General features: G+C 54.2%; 1 protein-coding gene across 1 annotated transcript; it reads left to right on the plus strand.

The window, feature by feature from the left end:
• The first annotated feature begins 6,660 nt into the window (after positions 1-6,660).
• Positions 6,661-20,981, plus strand: FBXO41 (F-box protein 41). Its single transcript, XM_022561327.3, has 12 exons — positions 6,661-7,794; positions 9,320-9,545; positions 10,050-10,123; positions 10,391-10,749; positions 11,531-11,772; positions 12,005-12,120; positions 12,241-12,393; positions 12,559-12,654; positions 14,064-14,182; positions 14,342-14,500; positions 15,998-16,113; positions 16,245-20,981. Exons 1-12 carry the CDS (start codon positions 6,896-6,898, stop codon positions 16,305-16,307), a joined length of 2,622 nt encoding a protein of 873 aa, XP_022417035.1. The 5' UTR covers positions 6,661-6,895; the 3' UTR covers positions 16,308-20,981.
• The last annotated feature ends 734 nt before the right edge of the window (positions 20,982-21,715 follow it).

A 21,715-nucleotide genomic window follows, 5' to 3' on the forward strand; every position in this document is an offset into this window, starting at 1 on the left:
TTGCGTTCAGGCAAAGCTTCATGCTCATGCTGAGAAGGTGGGTAGATCTAGGCAGAAATATTCCTAAGAATGATTCATAGTCATTCCTCAGCTCCAGCAGATGGAGGGAAACTGTGGGGTGGGCTGGCCTCAGGTGAAGGGCCACCTGGATCCCAGAAGCCCCTTCCTTCCTCTAGCTCGCACATCCACACTTAGGCCTATATCCCCAGGCCTCCCCCTTCCCCTGCTCTTCTAGAAGCCTGGCTAGCAAGGTGCTAGCAAGGTGTAGGCAAGATTCCCCCACAGGAAGGACCAGCGTTTAGCTGAGATGGACAGGCATACACAGGCGCTCAGAAACCCAGCTGAACGTGCATGAAGAATAACCCTGTTCCTGAACAGTTGTGTGTGTGTGAACCAAGTTCTCCTTATAATATATACCTGATCACTTTGCCAACTTCCTCAGTTTTATCTATAGCCATTAGTCTATTCAGGTTTTTTATTTCTTCTTGAGTCAATTTTGATAATTTATATTTTCCTAGAAAAGCATTCAGTTCATCCAGATTTTCAAAAATTTGGGCCAGGAGTTGTAACTGGTAGCATTTCAGTAATTAAAAAAAAAATCTCTGTGTCAGTGGTTATATCCGTCTTTTCATTATAGTGTTATGTATTTGTTTTCTTTCTTTTTCTCTTTGAATAGATTTGCCAGAGGGCTATTTATTTTGTTGGTCTTTTCAGAGAACCATCTTTTGGATTTACTCCTCAAGGCTACTGTTTGAAGGGTTTTTTTTCCTCTCTTTTTTTTTTTTAATTTTTATTGGAGTATAGTTGCTTTACAATATTGTGTTTCTACCGTACAGCAAAGTAAATCGACTATACGTATACATGTATCCCCTCTTTTTTTGGATTTCCTTCCCATTTAGGTCACCACAGAGCATTGAGTAGAGTTCCCTGTGCTATACAGTAGGTTCTCATTAGTTATCTATTTTATACATAGTATCAATAGTGTATATATGTCAATCCCAATCTCCCAGTTCATCCCACCCTCCCTTTCCCCCTTGGTATCCATACGTTTGTTGTGTATGTCTTGTCTCTATTTCTGCTTTGTAAATAAGATCGTCTATACCAATTTTTTCAGATTCTTGAGTGTTAATATACCTAAAAGATGGTGATGTTAGAACAGTGACTAATATTTAGTTTTTTAAAAGAAATTTAAGTCCCTATCTTATACATACTAATGTACTTTTAGATGAAATGATACAATAACTTGGATTTGCTCAAAATTATTCAGTGATGGAGGAGGTGTGAGCCGGAGAACAGTGTACAGATGAAAAACACTGGCCACGAGTTGGTAATTTCTGAAGCTAGATGATGGGTACATAGGAGTTCATCATCATATTCTCTCTATTTTGGAATATGTGTGAAAATCTCCATAATGAAAAGTTGGGTTTTTTAAAATCCTTGTTTCACCATGCATACCAAAAATTTCTAGATGGATGAAAACTCCAGTGTATAAAGGAAACCACACAGCCTGAAATATTTGCATGCTACCAGTCATTGTCAGTTATAATATTATGGTTATTTGTTTAAAGCCCTTAATTTAAAAAACGTTCTGGACTTTTTAAAAAAGGAGATCACAATGTGCTAAAAGTTTATATAATCCTTGGATAGGGATGGACTTCCTAAGCATGACAACAAAATGAGAAATCCTAAAGATTTTACTGAAGGAAACTTTAAAGCTTTAGTATATCAATAAAGACTGTAAACAAAAGTAAAAGCTAATCAACACACCCGAGAAAAATATTTGTAGTATATAAATGACAAAAGATCAATATTATAAAAAGCCTTCAAAAATCAACAAGAGGGCTTCCCTGGTGGCGCAGTGGTTGAGAGTCCGCCTGCCGATGCAGGGGACACGGGTTCGTGCCCTGGTCCGGGAAGATCCCACATGCCGCGGAGCGGCTGGGCCTGTGAGAGGCCCGCGTACCACCAAAAAAAAAAAAAAAAAAAAAAAGAAACACAAGAAAAGATGAATGTTCAGTATAAAAATGAGCAAAGTAGTACATAGTCAAGGCACCAAAAAGATATAAATGACTGATAAATTGTGAAAAAATGTCCAGCCATTAGTAATCAAAAAAATGCAAGTGAAACAGCCAGGCCATTTTTCAAATTGGCAAGAGTACATCAAGGCCAAAGCATGAAGCTGTGGAGTTTGGCTGCAGCCGACAGATGATCGGCATCATTGAAGGATCATAAGCAGGAACTATGTCTAGTCAGAGGCATCTGGTGCCTTATATAGGGTGGTAGAGAGCTGTGAGACCAAAGGCTGGACTAGCAGTCCAGGGGTCGGGGGAGCACAAAGCATGGGAAGAGAACAGTTGTGTTGAGAGAATTCAAAGGAGAAATCAGCTGGTCTTGATGGCTTAGCAGACAGCCAAATCAAGATGGCCAGGGCTGTGGGGTGCCTGGGAGGACAGTGGCACTGTTGAGGGAAACAGGGATGCTGGGGAGTGGGTCAGGGAAGTCCAAGGTTTGTTTTTTGGTGCTGTGGGTCTTTGTGGTAGTTTAGAGCCTCATTACTGGCTACCAATTCAAATGATTTAATCTACAAAAAAATTTGCTGCCTCACACAATTGACAAGTCCTGGGTTAAAGTTTTGGGCACATCTGGATCTGGGTGCTCAAGGGATGTCATGAGGAGTCTTTTTCTTCTTCTCACCCAGAGAGAGGACAGAAAGGGCCACCAGCAGCTCCAGCCTCACACTCTGCCGGCTGAGCACAGGTCTAGAGTGGCTGTATTGGCCTGGCCTAGGAAACTCGCCCGGTACAGAGTGATAACTGTGACTGATGGACAGGCCAAGGCCACATGAGCTCCACTGAGGCCTGGGGGTGGGGTCAGCCCTACCCAAACAACATCGACTCAGAGTGGGGGGGAAACGGTTCTCCAAGGGAAAACTGGGGTGTCTGCCTACAAAGGGGGACTGGAGTTGAACAGCAAAACCAATAAATGTCCACTACCTTCCACCTCTGTCCAAGATCTAGACAGATCCCCCTTCTCGTATAATTTTAAAACTTTCTCTGTTTCTCATAATGCAATTGTCCCTCACAAAACTTAAAACACACTTGTCCCACCTCCGGAAGGAGACGTTCCAAGTTCTCACCACTTACCATGCCCAGCCCCAATTCAAGATCTTATCTGTCGTGGTACTGAGCTAGCCCCTCATGGTCTTTCAATTTATGGCCAAACTACAATGATGGAAGAAAAATCGGATAACTGAAAGAACAAAACCCTCCCAGTTGAAGAGGGGAGGTGAGGGAGAACACTCAGGGGTCATAAGTCCATAGCCCAGTCCACATGCTTGACCAGTCGGCGTGGATGAGGTTCCCTGGCCCACCTATCGGCTGCTCTGGTTCTGCTGTCTCGGAGAGCATCCCTTATCCTTCATGCTCTGTGGCCATGTGCAAAAGGGCAAAAGGGGCTTTGAGGGGTCACCTCCCATTGGTGCAGGTTTGGGGGTGGGAAACTTTAGGGGCTGAGTAATCCCTGGCCTTTGTTTTCCAGGTTTGTGGGTTTTTCCTGGCAATACAATCCCTTTAATGATTAGAAAGCTCTCAGTCAGTTCGTATTCAGCCATCCCCAGAGCTATTAACCAAACTAGAGACCTATTGAAAGTTATAATTCTTTATTTTTATTTTTTTTTATTTTTTTTGCGGTACGCAGGCCTCTCACTGTTGTGGCCTCTCCCGTTGCGGAGCACAGGCTCTGGACACGCAGGCTCAGCGGCCATGGCTCACGGGCCTAGTCGCTCCACGGCACGTGGGATCTTCCCGGACCGGGGCACGAACCTGTGTTCCCTGCATCGGCAGGCGGACTCTCAACCACTGCGCCACCAGGGAAGCCCGGAAGTTATAATTCTTGAATCAAGTCCCTGGTGATGCTGTTGGGGGAGGAGGAGGAGTTGTCTCTTAGCAACAGGGCTTGATGCTCTGCCTGTCCCAGGAGCCCATGGTTCTGTGGCTCTAGCTAGGCCTCTGCCGCAGGGCAATGCAAACTCCTAGTCTGTGATGAGAGGCAGAGTTCGTTTGCCCCTTCTCCCTCAAGCTGCATCCCACTGGAAGGCTGCTTGTATTGGAAGCAACGGTTGCCTCTGTTGAGCTGGGAGGGCACAGCAGGAGGGGTTCAAGAAGCCCTGAGGAGTGAAGAGCCTATCAGGCCCCAGGTTTGTCTCCCTCTGCGTTTCCAGCCTGCCTGTCTTTGCTTGAGCTGACTTTAGCTAGAAGCAGAGAACTGGCTCTTAATTATCTGACTCTCAGCCATATTGAATTACTGGCCTCAGGCAGAAAGGGCCTCTCTGGGCAAAGGAGCATTTTCTTCCTCTCTGCTTTCAGATGGGCCCCTTTTAGCCAGAGTGTGTCTCTTTCTTGTTGGACATTTTTCTGCAAGTCCCCTAAAGTTCCAGCCTTGGTAGGAACATCTGAGCTCTAGAGGCCGTGGGAGAGTTTCATCAGCTGGTTTGCTGCTGTGTAGCAGGCTTCACCGACTTCTAAGCAGGGGAAGCGGTACGGTCCCTCTTCAGCTAATTCCTTCTAAAATTTTTTCCCAAAAAATTTGACTTCTGATTCTAATTTCTGAGTTTGGAATTTTTTCTGGTGCAGATAACACAGACCCAACTCCAACTGGCTAAAGCAAAAGGAATTGATTGGCTCACACAATTGAACAGACCAGGATCTCAAACAGTGTGAGGAATCTCTCTCCATCTCACTTCTACCTGTCTGTGTTGGCTTCATTCCCAGGTGGTTCCTCCCAAAGGAGGCAAAGATGGCCCTCACAGCTCTGGCCCTCCCCATCAGCTTTGAAACCTGAGCCCAAAGAGGATGCTTTCCCCAGTAATGCCAGAGAAGTCCCGGAGAAATGACTCATTGACTCAAGTTGGGTGATCTGTGCCCATCTCAGGACTCTGATTGGCCAGGCCTATGTCACATTCTTACCCCTGGAGCAAGGGTGAACCATCAACCCCCACCCAGACCACATGGACTGAGAAAGTGGGGAAGGAAGGATGGTTCCCCAAGGTCAAAGCAGGGTGCTGTTGCCAGGGGGATGACTGGGTGCTGGGCTGGCAAAGGGAACAGGCATCCACCCATACATCCATGTGGAAAGCCAGAAGGCAAACGGAACTCAAGAGTAGGTCAGGATGGAGAGGTAGAGCTGAGAGTCAAGGCTTAAAGATGTGAGTAGGGCTTCCCTGGTGGCGCAGTGGTTGAGAGTCTGCCTGCCGATGCAGGGGACGCGGGTTCGAGCCCCGGTCCGGGAGGATCCCACATGCCGCGGAGCGGCTGGGCCCGTGAGCCATGGCCGCTGAGCCTGCGCGTCCGGAGCCTGTGCTCCGCAACGGGAGAGGCCATAACAGTGAGAGGCCCGCATACCGCAAATACATTAAAAAATTTAAAAAAAAAAAAAAAAAGATGTGAGTAAACCAGACTGTGGGAGTGAACCAGAGAGAGGCAAAGGGGGCTTGAAGGCAGACCTCCCATCAGGAGATAGGAAGATTAGGAAGACAGCAAGAAGAAAAGGTCAGAGAACCCAAACGGGGCAGCTTCATGGCAGCCTATGAACATGGAGCGGTCAGTAGTATTATCCAAGGGACGAAGTAGGTGAAGACCCTTGATGACAACTACATTGTCCGATTAGCAGGTGGTCTGTGACTTGAAGAGCACAGTGATAGCAGAGGTGGTTGAAGCCTGGTAGCAGGCAGTTAGGAAGAGGAGGGCAGTGAAGAATAGGGTGGGGATCCCACAAGGCAGGGGAAGGGTGACCGGAAGCCAGAGAAGAGGGGGGATGGGCAGCAGGCATTCAGGGTGACCAGGAGTGGGATGCCAGGAAGGGTGGTGACTTGTGCCAGAAGGAACCTGGAGAAGACAAGTATCATGGCCCTTGAGGCAAAGGGCAGAGCAGGGATGGGAGGGAGTGGGACAGAAGCAGAAACGGGAACAGTGACATACATAGGTATCATCAGGTGAGGTGACATCTTGGTCACTGCAACATGGTACCAGTAGTCCTGCTGGTCTAATGAGTGTGGTTTGCAAGACACGAAATAAGCATTTTTTTTGAGATGTAATAAGCTAGTACATATAGTACACTAATCGTAAGTGTACATAGGTGTAAACTGTATAACCTTACATATACACCTGTATAACCACCACTCATATCAAGATAGAGAGCATTTTCAGCATTACGTAAAGTTCCCTCCTGCCCCTGCCCAGTCTGTATAGGCCCCAGGGGTAAACTCTATTCTGACTTCTGTCATCATCAATTTAGTCTGTTCTTGAACTCCATATGTGTGGAATCCAGCAGTATGCAATCTAGTCTGGCTTCTTTCATGCAGCATAATATTGAATGGATTCACCCATGTTGTTGCATGTACCACTAGTTCCTTTTCTTATTGCTGGGTAACATCCCATTATGAATATAACACAATTTATCCATTCTACTGGTGATGGGCACTTCGGTTATGTCCAGGTTGTAACTATTATAAATAAAACTAATGCTTTTTTTTTCTTTCTTTCTTAGAGAATTCTCATTCTTTCTCACTCTCATACATGCACAGCCCTCACACAGGTACTGGAGCAGGCCAGTCCCTTCTGGGAGGTCTGGCCATTGGTCTCCCCTCGCCTCTCTCTTCTGGGCACGTGTTTTCTGGGGAAGTCAATTTTGTCATGGGTGGGGGATACGGGTTGGAGGTGGGGAGGGATACCAACCTCCTAAGGCTTGCTCCCTCTCTTCTAGCCTCCTTGCCCCTGGCCGCCAGCGCCGAGTCTGCCTGACCCCTCAGGGGGGCTCGCCCGCAGCCCCCCATGAGCGCGCCCGGCTGACTCTCAGGGCGGCCGCGGTGGAGCCCGGGAGCCGCGGGTACGGCGGGACCATGGCCTCGCTGGACCTGCCCTACCGCTGCCCCCGCTGCGGGGAGCACAAGCGCTTCCGGAGCCTGTCGTCGCTGCGCGCGCACCTGGAGTACAGCCACACATACGAGACGCTCTACATCCTCTCCAAGACCAACAGCATTTGCGACGGCGCCGCGGCGGCCGCGGCTGCCGCCGCCGCCGCCGCCGCCTCCGGCTTCCCTCTGGCGCCTGAGCCTGCCGCCCTGCTGGCCGTGCCAGGCGCCCGGCGCGAGGTCTTCGAGAGCACGTCCTTCCAGGGCAAGGAGCAGGCGGCCGGGCCGTCCCCCGCGGCGCCACACCTGCTGCACCACCATCACCACCACGCACCCCTCGCCCACTTCCCTGGCGACCTGGTGCCCGCCAGCCTGCCCTGCGAGGAGCTGGCTGAGCCGGGCCTCGTGCCCGCCGCCGCCGCGCGCTACGCGCTACGCGAGATCGAGATCCCTCTAGGGGAGCTATTCGCCCGCAAGTCCGTGGCCTCCTCGGCGTGCTCGACGCCGCCGCCCGGGCCTGGCCCCGGGCCTGCCTCTGCCTCGCCCGCGTCTCCCTCGCCCGCCGATGTGGCTTACGAAGAGGGCCTGGCTCGCCTTAAGATACGCGCGCTGGAGAAGCTGGAGGTGGACCGACGGCTGGAGCGGCTGAGCGAGGAGGTGGAGCAGAAAATCGCGGGCCAGGTGGGCCGGCTTCAGGCCGAGCTGGAGCGCAAGGCGGCGGAGCTGGAGACTGCGCGGCAGGAGAGCGCGCGGCTGGGGCGCGAGAAGGAGGAGCTGGAGGAGCGCGCTTCCGAGCTCTCGCGCCAGGTGGACGTGAGTGTGGAGCTGCTGGCCTCGCTCAAGCAGGACCTGGTGCACAAGGAACAGGAGCTGAGCCGCAAGCAGCAGTGAGTGGCCCGAAGGGCCTTGTGGGTGGGTGTGTCCGCGAATGTTCCTGAGTAGGTGACCACGCGTGTCACTGTGCCGCCGCCACCACTGTGAGTGTGGCTATGTATGTGCCCAAATTATATGGGATCTGTGGCCACTAGCATGTAATGGTGGTGCGCGTGTGGCCAAGAGTGTCATGAAGGTGTGTGTTTAGGACTCTGAGTCCATGGCAGCGTGACCGCGTGTGTAAAGACGGTTTCTCTTCGTTATCTGACCTCCTACCAAGGCCAGTTCCTGATTGTGACACCAGATCGTTTTCCCTTTTGCCTACTCAAAGACATGGCTCAATTCTCCCTTCTCCCTTTGCCCCCGTCAGGTTTTCCCTATCTACTGTATCATTACTGAAAACATACAGACATACGGTCCTTTCTCCACTCTGCCTAACCCTATCTCCCCCTTAAGCTACCACCCCTTCTCTCCTCCTTACAGAAAAACTCCTTGAAAATATTGTTTCTACTCCTCATCTTCAATTTCTTTCCCCATTTTCTCTCTTGAACCCACTCTGATCAGTTGTCCACCTCCATCACTATCCTCCATGTCATAAATGACCTTCACGTTACCGAGGCCAAGTCATCATCTTACTTGGCCCATTGGCAGCATTTGACACAGCTGATCCTTGAAATGCCTCTTTAACTTGGCTTCTTAGACACTCTCCTTGGAATTACCATCTCTCTTTCTATTGGCTTCTTTTCAGTCTTCTTTGCTGGCTTCTCCTCATTCCTCTGGTCTTTCAGTGTAGAATCATGAAGTACACAGATGTTATTTATTTGTCCCCATTGTGATATAAGCTCCATGGGGGCCAGGAATTTTTCTCTGCTTTGTTCACTGATGGGACACCCTAACACCTAGAATGGTGCCTGGCACCTAGAAGGTGCCTGTAAATGGTGAATGGATGCATGAACAACTGTGAATGCACTCGAGAGTAAATACTCACATGACTGTTAAGTATACTGTGTGTCCGTGCAACTCCTGGAGGTTGGTGCAACTATAAGTGTGCTTTTCTGAATCTGAGAATGTTTCTGAAAGTGTGTGTGTTTGAATGTGTTGGTAGGACTGTGCCTCAGACTGTGTGCCTGTGAATGAACGGGATACGAGTACGTGTACATGAGCGTGGGGGACTGTCTGCTGGGCTATGTGGACTGTAAGTGTGTGCCTGTGAGTGTTTCTGGAGAGGGGAGGTGGCTGTGTGTGACTGAGCACGCCTGTGAGTATTTCTGTGGGGAGCAGCGGTGTCTGGTTGTGTGTTTGGGCCTGGGTTGGTGGGGTGTGCGTGTATGACTCGGAGCATGCGCTTGCATTTCTGTGTGTGCCGTTGTGTTGTGTGGGGCAGTGTTCCTGGGTGTGTTCTGTATGTACCCATGTGACCACGAGCGGACCCTGCGGCCAGCTGTGCCCCTGTCTCTCCCTACCGCTCAGGGTCTCCTCCGGAGGGTGGGTGGGCAGCCAGGCCAAGGCACTGGGGTAAAGAGACTGCTCCGGGCCCAGGGAGGTGGTGCAGATTGACCAGTTCCTGAAGGAGACAGCGGCGCGGGAGGCCAGCGCCAAGCTGCGGCTGCAGCAGTTCATCGAGGAGCTCCTCGAGCGGGCCGACCGCGCTGAGCGGCAGCTGCAGGTCATCAGCAGCAGCTGTGGCAGTACTCCCAGTGCCAGCCTGGGCCGCGGAGGTGGGGGAAGTGGTGCTGGGCCCAGTACCCGGGGCCCAGGCAGGACGGTGAGTGCCCACCTGCCTTCCCTCCTCTACCTGCACACCTGACCCCCTACAACCATGCCTCACACATGGCCTGACAACCCCCCGCCCCATGATGCTCCGTGCTTCCTTCTTTGGCTCTTCCCCATGAGCAGATTCCAGGCCTGAAGTTGGGGTCCAGGAATAGGGGAGCCCCTCTGACAGCAGACGTGCCAGCCCTGAGGCTGTAGTGAGATACCATCCAGCAACCCCAGTCCTCAGGCAGGGGTTTGCCTCTGCCCATCCCTGCAAATGAGAGCCCAGGAGCCACAGGCCGGGGTCTGGGGTGCTTGGTGGGTGTGGGGAGGGGGCTGGGGAGCCTGCCTCTCTGGGCTGTCTATCTGTCTACTTGTCCATCTTTCCCAACTGTTCTCCTTCTCTCTTCTCCACCCCCCCTTCTCTCCATCTTGTACCCTGTTTCTCCTGTTCCTTCTCATCCTCTGGCCTCCTCTGCCCCCTGCCCTTCCCTCCCACTCTGGGGGCCCACAGCGAGAACACCACGCGGGCCTGGCCATGCCTAGCACGTATGCAGTGTCACGGCATGGCTCCTCTCCCAGCACAGGGTAAGCCGCGGGCCTGGCCCGCCCCACACAGCCCACCCTCCCCCTGGAAAGATCCACTGGCTCGCTGGCTGGCTGGCCCATCTGGGCCGTGGCTTCCCCTTCTCCCCCTGTCCTTCTCGGGTCACCTCTGTCTGGCTTTCCACACTCAGAGGGGACTCTTGGAAAGTAAGGTGGGTGGGTTGCCCTTGGCCAGTGGTGGGGTGGCATGGGGAGTTCAGGCAGGCCTAGGACCCCTTGCTCCTCACCACCTGGTCCACCCTACCCCAGGGCCTGCAGTCGCATCCCAGCTGCATCCCAGAGCTCAGGCTGCTATGACAGTGACAGTCTGGAGCTGCCCCGGCCAGAAGAGGGGGCCCCTGAGGACAGTGGCCCCGGGGGCTTGGGCACACGGGTCCAGGCTGCCAATGGCGGCTTGGAACGGGCCCAGCCCCCTCGCAGCTCAGGCCTGCGGCGCCAGGCCATCCAGAACTGGCAGCGCAGACCTCGCCAACACAGCACGGAGGGGGAGGAAGGTGACGTCTCGGATGTGGGCTCCCGAACCACCGAGTCAGAGGCTGAGGGCCCCTCGGATGCCCCCCGCCCTGGGCCTGCTATGGCTGGGCCGTTGAGCAGCTGCCGGCTCTCTGGTGAGTCTCAGGAGGGGGACTGAGAGGCCCGTCTTTCCATGGTGCTGGGCGCTCTCGGGACACAGGGCTGAGGCAGTAAATCTCCTGGGCTTCTGCACCGCCTTTCGCCTTGCCCTAGACTTAACCACAATGAGAATGACAAACTCCCTCCTGCACAGGGCCCAGCAAGTTTGGAGCAGGAGCTGCTGGGACAGGGCGGTGCTGTAGCACAGGGGCACTCAGGTTGGGTATTGCACAAGGATGCCACAGCTAAGGGGGTCCCTTCACATGACATTCACAGGAGAGGAGTTGAGTGTTCAAACTGAAGCCTGGGGACAGCAGGGCGAACCCTCTCCTGTATCCACACAAAGCCATGTGCATATGTGAGTGGGTCAGGGTCAGGAGGCTGGAGAGTTCAGGTCAGGGTGCATGGCTGTGCCTTGGTGACTGCTCTGGGCAACCTCTCGCCGGCATTCTGTTCACAGATGCAGGGTTTCTATCCAAGCCCCTTCCTTCTCCAACCTTGACTCAGTCACCTCATCTGGGGGATGACTTTGGACTGTGTGATGATATACGACCTTAAAAAGAAAGTTCCCTTGAGGAAGGGCCACCTTTTTCTAATTTGCAAAATTAGGAATGAGGGTGATGCAGAGGAGGGGGAAGCAGAGGCCCTTTGTCCCTCCTCCCAAGTTGCTGGTCCCCTGGGATGGTTCTGTCATGCCCATTCCTCCTGCAGCTCCTACCCTACCCCAGCTCCCCACCCATACCCCACACTGACCTTTGACCCCGTGATATTGTGCAGCCCGCCCTGAGGGAGGCAGTGGGCGGGGTCGGCGAGCTGAGAGGGGCAGCCCCTCACGCTCCAATGAGGTCATCAGCCCGGAGATCCTCAAGATGCGAGCCGCCCTGTTCTGCATCTTCACCTACCTGGACACGCGCACACTGCTACATGCCGCCGAGGTCTGCCGGGACTGGCGCTTCGTGGCCCGCCACCCTGCCGTCTGGACACGGGTGCTGCTTGAGAATGCCCGCGTCTGTTCCAAGGTGCCTGTCCCTGCCTGCCGCCCTGCCCTCCCAATCACCCTTGCTGTGAACCCACCTTTTTCCTGTCAGAGTCTGGCCCCGCAAGGTCTGGTCCTTGCAACCTTTTCAGCACCCCGGCTCCAACCTGACTCCCCGATATGCTCTTGTGAGGCCTCCTATCCTGGGGCTGGTCCACTTCCAACCAACCAAACTCAGATCCCCTCATCCCCAGGTAACCCCTCTCTCCCTGCAGTTCTTGGCAATGCTGGCTCAGTGGTGCACCCAGGCGCACTCGCTGACACTGCAGAACCTGAAGCCCCGGCAGCGGGGCAAGAAGGAGAGCAAAGAGGAGTATGCCCGGAGTACCCGGTGAGGCCACGGTGGGTGGGTGGGGGTTGCTTCTGGGCTGCAGACCCAGAGTGATGTTGGGATGCTTCCCAGAGGAGGAGCTGGCCACAAACAGTGCCCTGACCTCTTGGCTATCCCCAGGGGCTGTCTGGAAGCAGGGCTAGAGTCTCTGCTAAAGGCAGCTGGGGGGAATCTGCTGATCCTGCGCATCTCCCACTGTCCCAACGTCCTCACTGACCGTTCTCTCTGGCTGGCCAGCTGCTACTGCCGCGCCCTGCAGGCTGTCACCTACAGGTGGGTCCACACTGCAAGAAGCAAGGCCTCGGGCCCCAGGGATCCCTGGGCTCTGCATACCCTTCCCCCAGGGCTCTCGGGCAAAGGGACCCAAGAGCTCTGTGGCCCAAGGGAAAGGAGCAGAGGCCCTCAGAGTTGGTGGCCCCAGCTTTGTCTTTTCAACAGAAGCGCCACAGACCCGGTGGGCCATGAGGTCATTTGGGCCCTGGGCGCAGGCTGCAGAGAGATTGTCTCCCTCCAGGTGGCTCCACTTCACCCCTGGTGAGCCCAGGCATGGGTGGGGAAGGGCAGGGTTGGGGCTGGGTGTGGGGTTGAGGACTGAGCAGATCTGGGCCCATTCCATATGCAGTTTGGGGTGACAAACTCACATTCATCAGTCTGTGTCTTTAGGCAACAGGAGCAGGGCTTCAGAATCAGACTTGGGATCATGTCCTGGCCGGCTAGCAGTGTGACTTTGGGCTACCCAGTCGTGCCTTAGTTTCTCAGCTGTAAAGTGAAGGTGGTATTAGATCTGTCGATCTTATTAGGACTATAGCTGGCTCAAATGAGATGTGTGCATAAAGGCTGCAGAGCCCACAGTGGGCTATTTCCCACACTAGCTGGCAATAGCCAGGTTTGTTTGGCCCATGAAAGGCAGTTCAGGGAGGTCATCGTATAATGTACAAAAGGGCTGGTTTTCCGAGAATCCAGGGTGTGAGATCATTCATCGCTTTACTTGGAATTCCTCAAACATGCCAGGCTTTTTCACTCCCTGTGCCTGCCCTTCAAGCCCCTCTCCACGTGACACCTCCTTCCAGGTCCCCCAGTGTCCTGTCACTAACACCCTGGTAGCATTTGTCACTGCTCCCCTGTCTCCATTCCTCTGAGAGGAATGGCCCCTGCTGTAGTCCATTTTACAATAATTTCTCTATATTTCAGTCTACACCAGACTCATGTTTCTAAGGGCAGAGGCTGTGAATATCCATTTCTGTATCCCTGGTACTGAGCACGTGGCAGATGGTGGGCGATTGTTAAGTGATGAAGTGTTCAGGGAAGGAGCAAGTGTGGTGTGAGTGGTGGGCAGGGCCCAGCGAGCAATGAGTGTGGAAAGGAAGCTTTGGGCCAAGGTCAGAAGGCCTTGCCTAAGGGGTTTTAGATGTTTGCATTTTGTCTAGAAAGCACTGGGAAGCCACTGGGGGATTTTAGATCTTAAAAAACGGGATGACATCAGACTAGGAATGTTCTGTGTCATCCCCCCCACTGCCCACCTCTTGGAGGCAGGGACCATGTCTCTGTGTCACCACTGTGTCCCCAGGGCCCAGCTCGATTGTTCTTGGTCATGACAGGCACTTGCGAAGCTTCTGTTGAATGACTGAGTGAAAGGATATGGGAGTGCGTGGCTGGCTGTCAGCAGCCACTGGATGAACTGACAGGGAGACTAGTTGTATACTCAGATGAATATGGATGGTGGTCTGAACTGCGGGTTGAAGAGTTATTCAGGAATCAGAATCTGCAGGTCTTGGCAGGAGGTGAGGGGGAGGAGTCAGGGAAGATCCCAGGTTTCTGACTTCAACAGCTGGGTGGTTGGTGGGGCCTCGCCTTTGAGGGGTGGGTCCTGACAGAGGAGCAGGCTCAGGGTATCATGCAGCCAGGGGCTTCCCTGACAGCCCTCCCTCCACCCTGTTCTCCAGCCAGCAGCCCACGCGCTTCAGTAACCGCTGCCTACAGATGATCGGTCGCTGTTGGCCCCACCTCCGGGCCCTGGGGGTCGGGGGTGCTGGCTGTGGGGTGCAGGGCCTGGCATCCCTCGGTGAGTCTTTCCTTGAGACTGGGGTAGGGGGTGATGGGAAGCAGGCATGGATGCAACACTGAAATCCCAGAGGGACTCGGGGCTGCAGCCTGGGTGGTGGCAGGAGGTGACCTGGGGTTGTTTGTCAGCAGGACCTTGCCTCTTCTTCCCTCTTCCTAGCGAGAAACTGCATGCGACTGCAGGTCCTGGAGCTGGACCACGTGTCGGAGATCACCCAAGAGGTGGCGGCCGAGGTCTGCCGGGAAGGCCTGAAGGGACTGGAGATGTTGGTGCTCACGGCCACCCCTGTCACCCCCAAGGCCCTGCTGCATTTCAACAGTGAGCGATGGGTAACGTGGGGTGGGGTCCCAGTGTTGCCTCTTACCATGTCTTGTCAGCAAGTAGCATAACCGACTCCCTCTCGCTCCTAGTCGGCAAACACCAGCACTGGGGTCAGATTGACCAGGGTTCTAGTCCTGGCTTTGCCACCAGTGCCTTCTGAGGCCAGTGTGGCATTTAAGACCTGCCAGCATCTGACCCAAATGGTTCCATTCAGTGGATTTGTATTGTCCTGTGCTCTGTGCACGTTGGAGGCATGAGCTGTTCAGCACCATCTACCATCTACCCCCACACGAGCCTCCAGCCAAGGGCAAAGGCAGAACAGATGGGTTCTGGAACTGGCTGACCTAGGTCTCACTTCTGGCTCTACTGATTATTAGCTGTGTGACTTTGGGCAAATTACTGTACTTCTCTTGGGTTCTGTATCTGCATCTTTTTTTTTTTTTTTTTTTTTGTGGTACGCGGGCCTCTCACTGTTGTGGCCTTTCTCGTTGCGGAGCACAGGCTCCGGACGCGCAGGCTCTGCGGCCATGGCTCATGGGCCCAGCCGCTCCGTGGCATGTGGGATCCTCCCGGACCAGGGCACGAACCCGCGTCCCCTGCGTTGGCAGGCGGACTCTCAACCACTGCGTCACCAGGGAAGCCCTGTATCCCTATCTTTTAAGCTGACTTCTAAACCGAATGAGTGGGAGGATTAATGAGATAATGTGTGTGAGCCCCCTAGAACAGTTCTCAGGGGACTCACACACACACCTCTGCTGGCCCCTGCCTCCCTCCAGCCCCCACTCCCCTCCCAGTCATTCCTCCACCTTCATTAAGGACACAGGTACCCAGCTGGGGCTACACACGCCCAAGGGTAGACCATCATCAGGGACCATTTGGCCCCTGGCAGGACCTCACGTCCTGAGCACTGAAGGTTCCTCGACCTTCTTATCATCTCCAGGATCCTCTTCTTCCCCCAATTCAGCCTCAGGGCCCCGCCCTGGACTGACCACCAGAACTAACTGCTTGGCCTCCAAAATCATAACCTTTAGAATCCTCTCAGCCTCCTGACCTTCTTGCTTCTCCTCCCCTGACTTCATGGCAACGTCCAGTCCCTTAAGCCCTCTGCTCCCCGCTTATTTGTTCCCTGCCTCCCCCCTTCCAGTGCTCCAGCTGAGATCCGTCAGCCTAACCTCAGCCACTCCGTCCTTGTAATTCATTTCCACATGCCCAGACCAGAGCACAGCGATCTCCTCTGCCAGGGAAGTTGCTAGAGCCCCTGCACAACTGGCTGTTGTCCACTCGTCCTCCCAGAGTCCACCACAGCCTCTGCTCTTTGACCTCACCCTCCACCTTCTCCCCTTGCCCAGTTGAGTCCGGGGCAGCATGGATCTGCTCCCAGTGCCTGGCACACGATTGTCTCTCAGAGGGTTCTGATTCTGTTAATTAGTAAAAGGAGAGAAGACAGCCCCATTGCCCAGATCAGGCATGGGCCCCCATCTTACCTTTTCCCAGGCATCTGCCGGAACCTCAAGTCCATTGTGGTCCAGATTGGGATTGCCGATTATTTCAAAGAGCCCAGCAGCCCTGAGGCCCAGAAGCTGTTTGAGGACATGGTGACAAAACTCCAGGTGAGCAGCTGTCTCTGAGGCTGCCCAAGACCCCCAGTGGCATCCCTAGGTTGGGGTTGGTGACCTGGGTGTTTGAAGGGAGGGCTCCACCTGTCTGCCCTGAGGGGAACTAACGCAGGTTTGGTCTACAGGCCCTACGGCGGAGGCCCGGCTTCTCTAAGATCCTGCACATCAAGGTGGAAGGCGGCTGCTAACCCGGGTGGGGGGCGGCAGGGCCCCTGCCAGCCCCACACCAGGGCACTCTCTTTGGACCTCCAGAGGGACCCTGATTTGTACTAGACCTTTGGAGGCCTAGTGTTATCCCTGGCTTCCGGGGAGGGGTTGTCAGTCTCCTGTCCTGCTGGGACAGTGGAGCAAGAGGCCTGACCCTGAGCATTGCCTCTCCAGGGCAGGGGCTTGGACAGCTGTCCCCCGACTCCCACCCCAACCCCAGCTGAAGCAGCTTTCTGGGCCCAGTCAGCGAAGAGCTGAGTCCCACCAGCACTTGGTGTCATCGCCCTGAAGATCTGCAATAACCACCAGTGGCGCTTCGGCCGCTCGGGCTGCTGGGGCAGGCCTCCCCTTTGTGAGGCCCAGCCTCCTGGTCGGGAGCCTCTGTTAAGCTCCAGGCCAGAGGGTTGCTCCACAAGGCAGTTCGGACTTGGCAAGGAGGGCTCTTCTCTTTCCCCTGCCGTGTCCCAGCCTTCTGTGGGGCACCCCCTCCAGGCAGCCCGCTGGGGCTCTGGGTCCGTATTTTCCAGGGATAACCCTAGGGGTCTGGGGATGCGGCCAGCCGAAAGTGAGAGGTAGGGGTGCAGCGAGGTAGTGGGGTGGGCGTGGAAGGGCAAGACGTTCGTCCAGAACTTCTCCCCAGGACATCGAGACCACCCCTACCAAGGGAGAGAAAACTTCGAGTTTTTATTGCTGTAGAAAAGACAAGATTCCCTCCCAGCCACCACATACCCACGACACACCAGAACTAAATTCAGAGCTAAAAGGTGCATGTTTCTATAACTTCCACCAATCCCGAGTCTCTGGGAAACGGTGTCAGCAGTTCCTGTCCTCAAGGAATGTACTTCTAATCCGGGTGCTTGGGCAGGAATCTGATGGTCTTTGGGTCCCCAAGGCTGTGTGAGAGGGAATCACTAGGCTGCCCTCTGTGCTAGGGCCTGGAGGAGTCCAGAAGGAGGGTGGTTTAGTTTGCTTCCTCGTCTGGCTAGCTTGCTTAAAGATGTGGCTTTGGTAGGGAGCCAGACCCATGGGGCCAAGAACGAGGAAGAGCCCCCGCCTCACTGGACTTGCCTCCCTCCTCAATCTCCACTGGCCTCACAGGCTGAGGGCTGTGTTGGGGGTCTTCTGCCAGGGGCAGTGCTGGGACCTGAGCCAGAACCACTGACTTAAAATGCAAATGGGGGCTTTCACTGACCCTTGCACGGTTCCCAGAGGGCTAGGTCCTGGCACTATGGCTCTAAAGACTCAGGTCTCCCCAGTTCCGCCTCTCAGGACTCCCACAGTGGCGCAAAAGCCGTGGGTCCTGCCAACCTTCATTTGGAAAGTTCTTTCAAACATTGATCTAGGTCCATCTTAGGGTTTCCTTCTCTCCTGTTACAGGGTGGGCTCTCAGCCCTAATCATTAGGCCACTGGTCCTGGCTGGGGCTGGGCTCCTCTAGTTTCTCAGTCCTTTCCAGAAACCCAACTTTCTGGGTTGCCCTGCAACGAGGCCTCCAGAGCTGGGACCCCACAGGATCAGAAGTGTACCCAGCTCTCCTGGCTCCCCACTCAGCTGTGTCCTGGCTGTTTTCATTGTTGATGATTTTCCTCCCGTGGCTTGTTCGGGCCCTGCCCTTTGAAGACGCCAAATACCAAGGGTGGCATGTTGGCAACTCCTTGTCCAGTCCTGCACGAAGCCTTGTCTGTGTGGCATCCCCACCCCAGAGCAGCTAGTTCCATTGGCTCTTACCTCCCCAGCCCTGTCCCCAGGAGTCACGAAGGAGAAGCACAACTTTCCTCTGTTCTGGGGCCTGGAACGGAGGTGGAGGTCCACTCGGCCTGGTTGCCCTGGCTGTGTCTGTTCTGCTTTGCCAGCTGCATCCTCCCTCCATAGCCCCTGCCCCCTGTGACCCCAGGATGTCTCCCGGACAAAGCACAAAGGGATGCCCTGCTTGGCCTGAGCCTGTCCTACTGAGGGGCTTTTTCTGCCCTAGGTAGCCTCCATCCCTGAATACAAGGCTTTGGGCAATTTCTCCCTGGGAAGATGCCTGCTGGAATGCCTGGCATCAGTTCTGGGAAAGGTCAGGGTGCACAGGCAGCAGGCTTGAGTGGGAGAAAGGTGGTGCTGAGAGGCCTGACGGTTGCCGTAGGTTCCTTCTGTGCAGTAGCGCTGAGCACCACCGGCACTGGGGCAGCAGAGTGAACAAGACTTCCTTCTCCTGCTGGTGGGAAGTTTGCCTCTCAACAAGCATGGCTGTTTCCAGGAAACCCACCAAGCCCCCCGCCCTGTATTTTCTAGCTGAGTGTGTGAGGGCTGTGTGGGGAGCATATTGCACAGGTCCATGGGAACGAGGGGTCACAGCCTGTACCGCTGCACACCTGGGGCTGACAGACTCGCGTGCCCTGGCCTTCATATGTGCCCTGAGAACTGGCGGGTTTGCGGGCTCCCCACCAGCTTGACGCTATTTTTGCCTCTCCTCAGGGGGATGAGTCCTGCTGCTGAGTGGAGAGCTTTTGTTCACTTGGTCACTTCTCTGGCCAGCACACAGCTAGGGCTGAGAGTGGCGAACAGGGATGGGGAGGGCCTGGCCGTCCCTAGGAGCACCTTATCCTTCACTCACCCACAGGAGAGCCCTCTTCCACATCTCACACCTTGATGAGGTGCAAAAGAGGAGTATCTGTGAGAGCAAACCAACACAGGCCCTGCTCCAGGGGTCCCAGCATGTGTAGAGGCCCCATGGGTGATGGCCACTTGGTGTCCTTACCACCTCTCCTTGCCAGCCCAGCGCCTGGGAGGCTTGGGGTATTTGGCTTGAGTGTATCATGCTTTATTCAGGCTGCCTCCGCACAGCACTGGCAGAGAACAAAGGAGATGCTGTATCTGCATCCCCGAGGGAGAGAAAGTGGGCTCCCCAGAACCATGGCTTTTCACTGGCCAGGAGACCACCTAAGGACCAAGGCAGCTCATGTTTTCCTAGTCCCATGAGAGTGGAGTTTGAGCCAGTCCCTCAGCAATTGCTGGAAAAAAAAAAAAAAAAAAAAGCGCCACCTCCTTCCCAAGGCCTGCTGCTCCAAGGTTTGACTCTGTCCTTTGCCTTTGGGTCCCGCCTGTCCCCCTGGTCCTGGTCTCTAGTCCTCTGGGCTGCCGGTGGGGAGCTGCCCATGCCCCAGTCCCTCTTGGGCGCTAAGTTGAAGATCTTTCCAGAGGGACTATTGGTGCCAAAGACCCAGTTCCTGGTGGACTTGGGGTGAAAACAGGAGAGATGGTGATTGGGTGCAGGGCCCAAGTGCCCAGAGGAGTTAACTCATACCAGTGGCATCTGTCCCAGCCCATCAGTCCCTGATGAGTGTAACTTGCCTCCCCCAGGGGCCTGGCACTTCTCTTTTTACCCCTGGTGGCTGTGCTTTCTCACCCAGCCTTGTCCCAGGCCCCATTTCTGTATATATTGCTGTGTATTGTGTGTGTATTTATTCCCGGACAAGTGTGTGCATCTACAGCCTTGCCTGAGGATAAGGTTTAGGATTGGGTGAAGATCAGAATACCAGGGCCAACTAAGGCAACCAGCTCCTAGTCTGACCCCAACCCCTTGGGACCCTGGCCAGTCCCAAGACTGCCCCGACAATCAGGCAGGCTTCCCCGCCACAAGTCCGAGCCTTGTCTGCGACTGCTGGCAGGGCCCCAGGCCTCAGCTTTGCCCTGGCAGGGGTCTTGCATGCAGGGGCAGACTCGCCTCATGGCTAGTGCCAGTAGGCCTGGCTCTAGTGAGCCCTGCTGGCGGGGACCTCCACAACTGGCCCCAGGCCCTGCCTTCCCTGCACAGCCAGGCTGCAGTGGGCCTGAGCTGTGAGAAGGGAGCTTCCCTCACCCCAAGCACATCAGGCAGAGGGGTGGAGAGCATTTTTTGGTTTTGTTCCCGAAGTGGCGCCAGTACCTCCAGCCCCCAGGGGGCCTTCCCTGGCCCCACTTTTCTGCCCCACCCAGGCATCACCATCCCAGCACTTTGCTCCACATCACCCATAGATGCCCTTTGCTGAATGTACCCGAGCGTATGTATTTAAAAGGACTCAAATGGGCATCAGAATTTGTGGCTCTGTATCCAATAAAAGATGGTGAAACTGGAATCATATCTGCCTCAGGGAAGTAAATGGTAGGTGGCCACATTTCCCAGTCTGTCACCAAACATTCCTTCAGCTGAAATGCACTGAGGGAGGAAGGAGGTGGATGATCTGAACGGCATCAGTGAGGTGAACTGAAGCATTAGGAAGACCTGTATCAGGACAGTAGACATCATTGCTGGAGGAAGGCCATGCAGGTTACTGACCGTGCCATAGCTTTCAGTTGTGTGCAGGCAGATAAAGAGCCTCAGGGTGTCCCTTCTGGCTCTCAGCCAGGAGAAGCCATCTTTAAGGGCAACCCCAGCACAAATATAGCAGGAACAGCACACGCTTGCCCATCCCCTCACTGGCTTGGTAACCTTAGGATGCTCTGGCCGCCAATCCGACTTTGGCCTGATGGAGACCAGTTCCCCATCATGGTCTGGCTCAACTTTCCCATTTTACAAAATGGGGCTGCCCCACTGATTTAATTACTCAGGTCTTGAAACATTTAAAATCAGAAAAAAGAACAGGTGTTTAGGCTTAAACTGTGAGTGGCTCTAGCATCAAACAAGTAGACAACTTATCCCCACAACTCTGAGTCAGCTATTACCGTTATACAGGTAGAACGGCTGAAAAAAATTTACTTACAGACCATCAGGTTAGGAGGGATGCCAAACCCCGAAGTCTGGACCTGCCACCACCCCCATTCTGCTTTTGAGTTCATGTGACTTGGCTGGAACTCAAGAGATTTTTAAAAAAATCACTTCCCAGATTTAGGGAGCAGAAGCTTCCTATTAATTACAGGTAGCTGCAGGCCAACTCTCAGAACTAGCAATAAACAAGGAGGCAGTTAGACTGCTGATTTTATCTGTGCTGGCTGTTCTAAACTTCCTCTGGTCAGAAGAAAGCAGAAAGGACCACTGGTGGCTGAACTGAGAAGACCGGGTGGCTCCTTCAGCCTCCTCCTCAATGGACTTCTTCTAAGAAGTCACAAGAGTTTAGAAAGGATCTGTCCTCTCTGAAACATTCCTCCGAAAGCCCTCAACCTCAAGATCTTGAAAACGAGGGATGAAAAGACTGAGCCACAAGAATACGGAAGTAGAAGGGGGTAGACAAGGTAATGTAATGCATTTAACTCAAACCCAGAGAAACCCTGGCAGCAGAGCCAGGCGAGGCCAGTGCTAAATAAGGTGATGTCAGAAGGAAAGGAAGCAACTCCACACCTCCTAGCCACTGCTAGGACTGAGAAAACCACCAAAGCTAAACTTCCAGACAGGGGCTACTCAGGTGGAGCTCCTCCCCTGGCAGAGTGGA

Source organism: Delphinapterus leucas, chromosome 13 (assembly GCF_059928025.1).
Source record: "Delphinapterus leucas isolate spDelLeu-1000000601 "Yukka" chromosome 13, BTC_Dleu_Yukka2, whole genome shotgun sequence".
Lineage (NCBI taxonomy): Eukaryota > Metazoa > Chordata > Mammalia > Artiodactyla > Monodontidae > Delphinapterus > Delphinapterus leucas.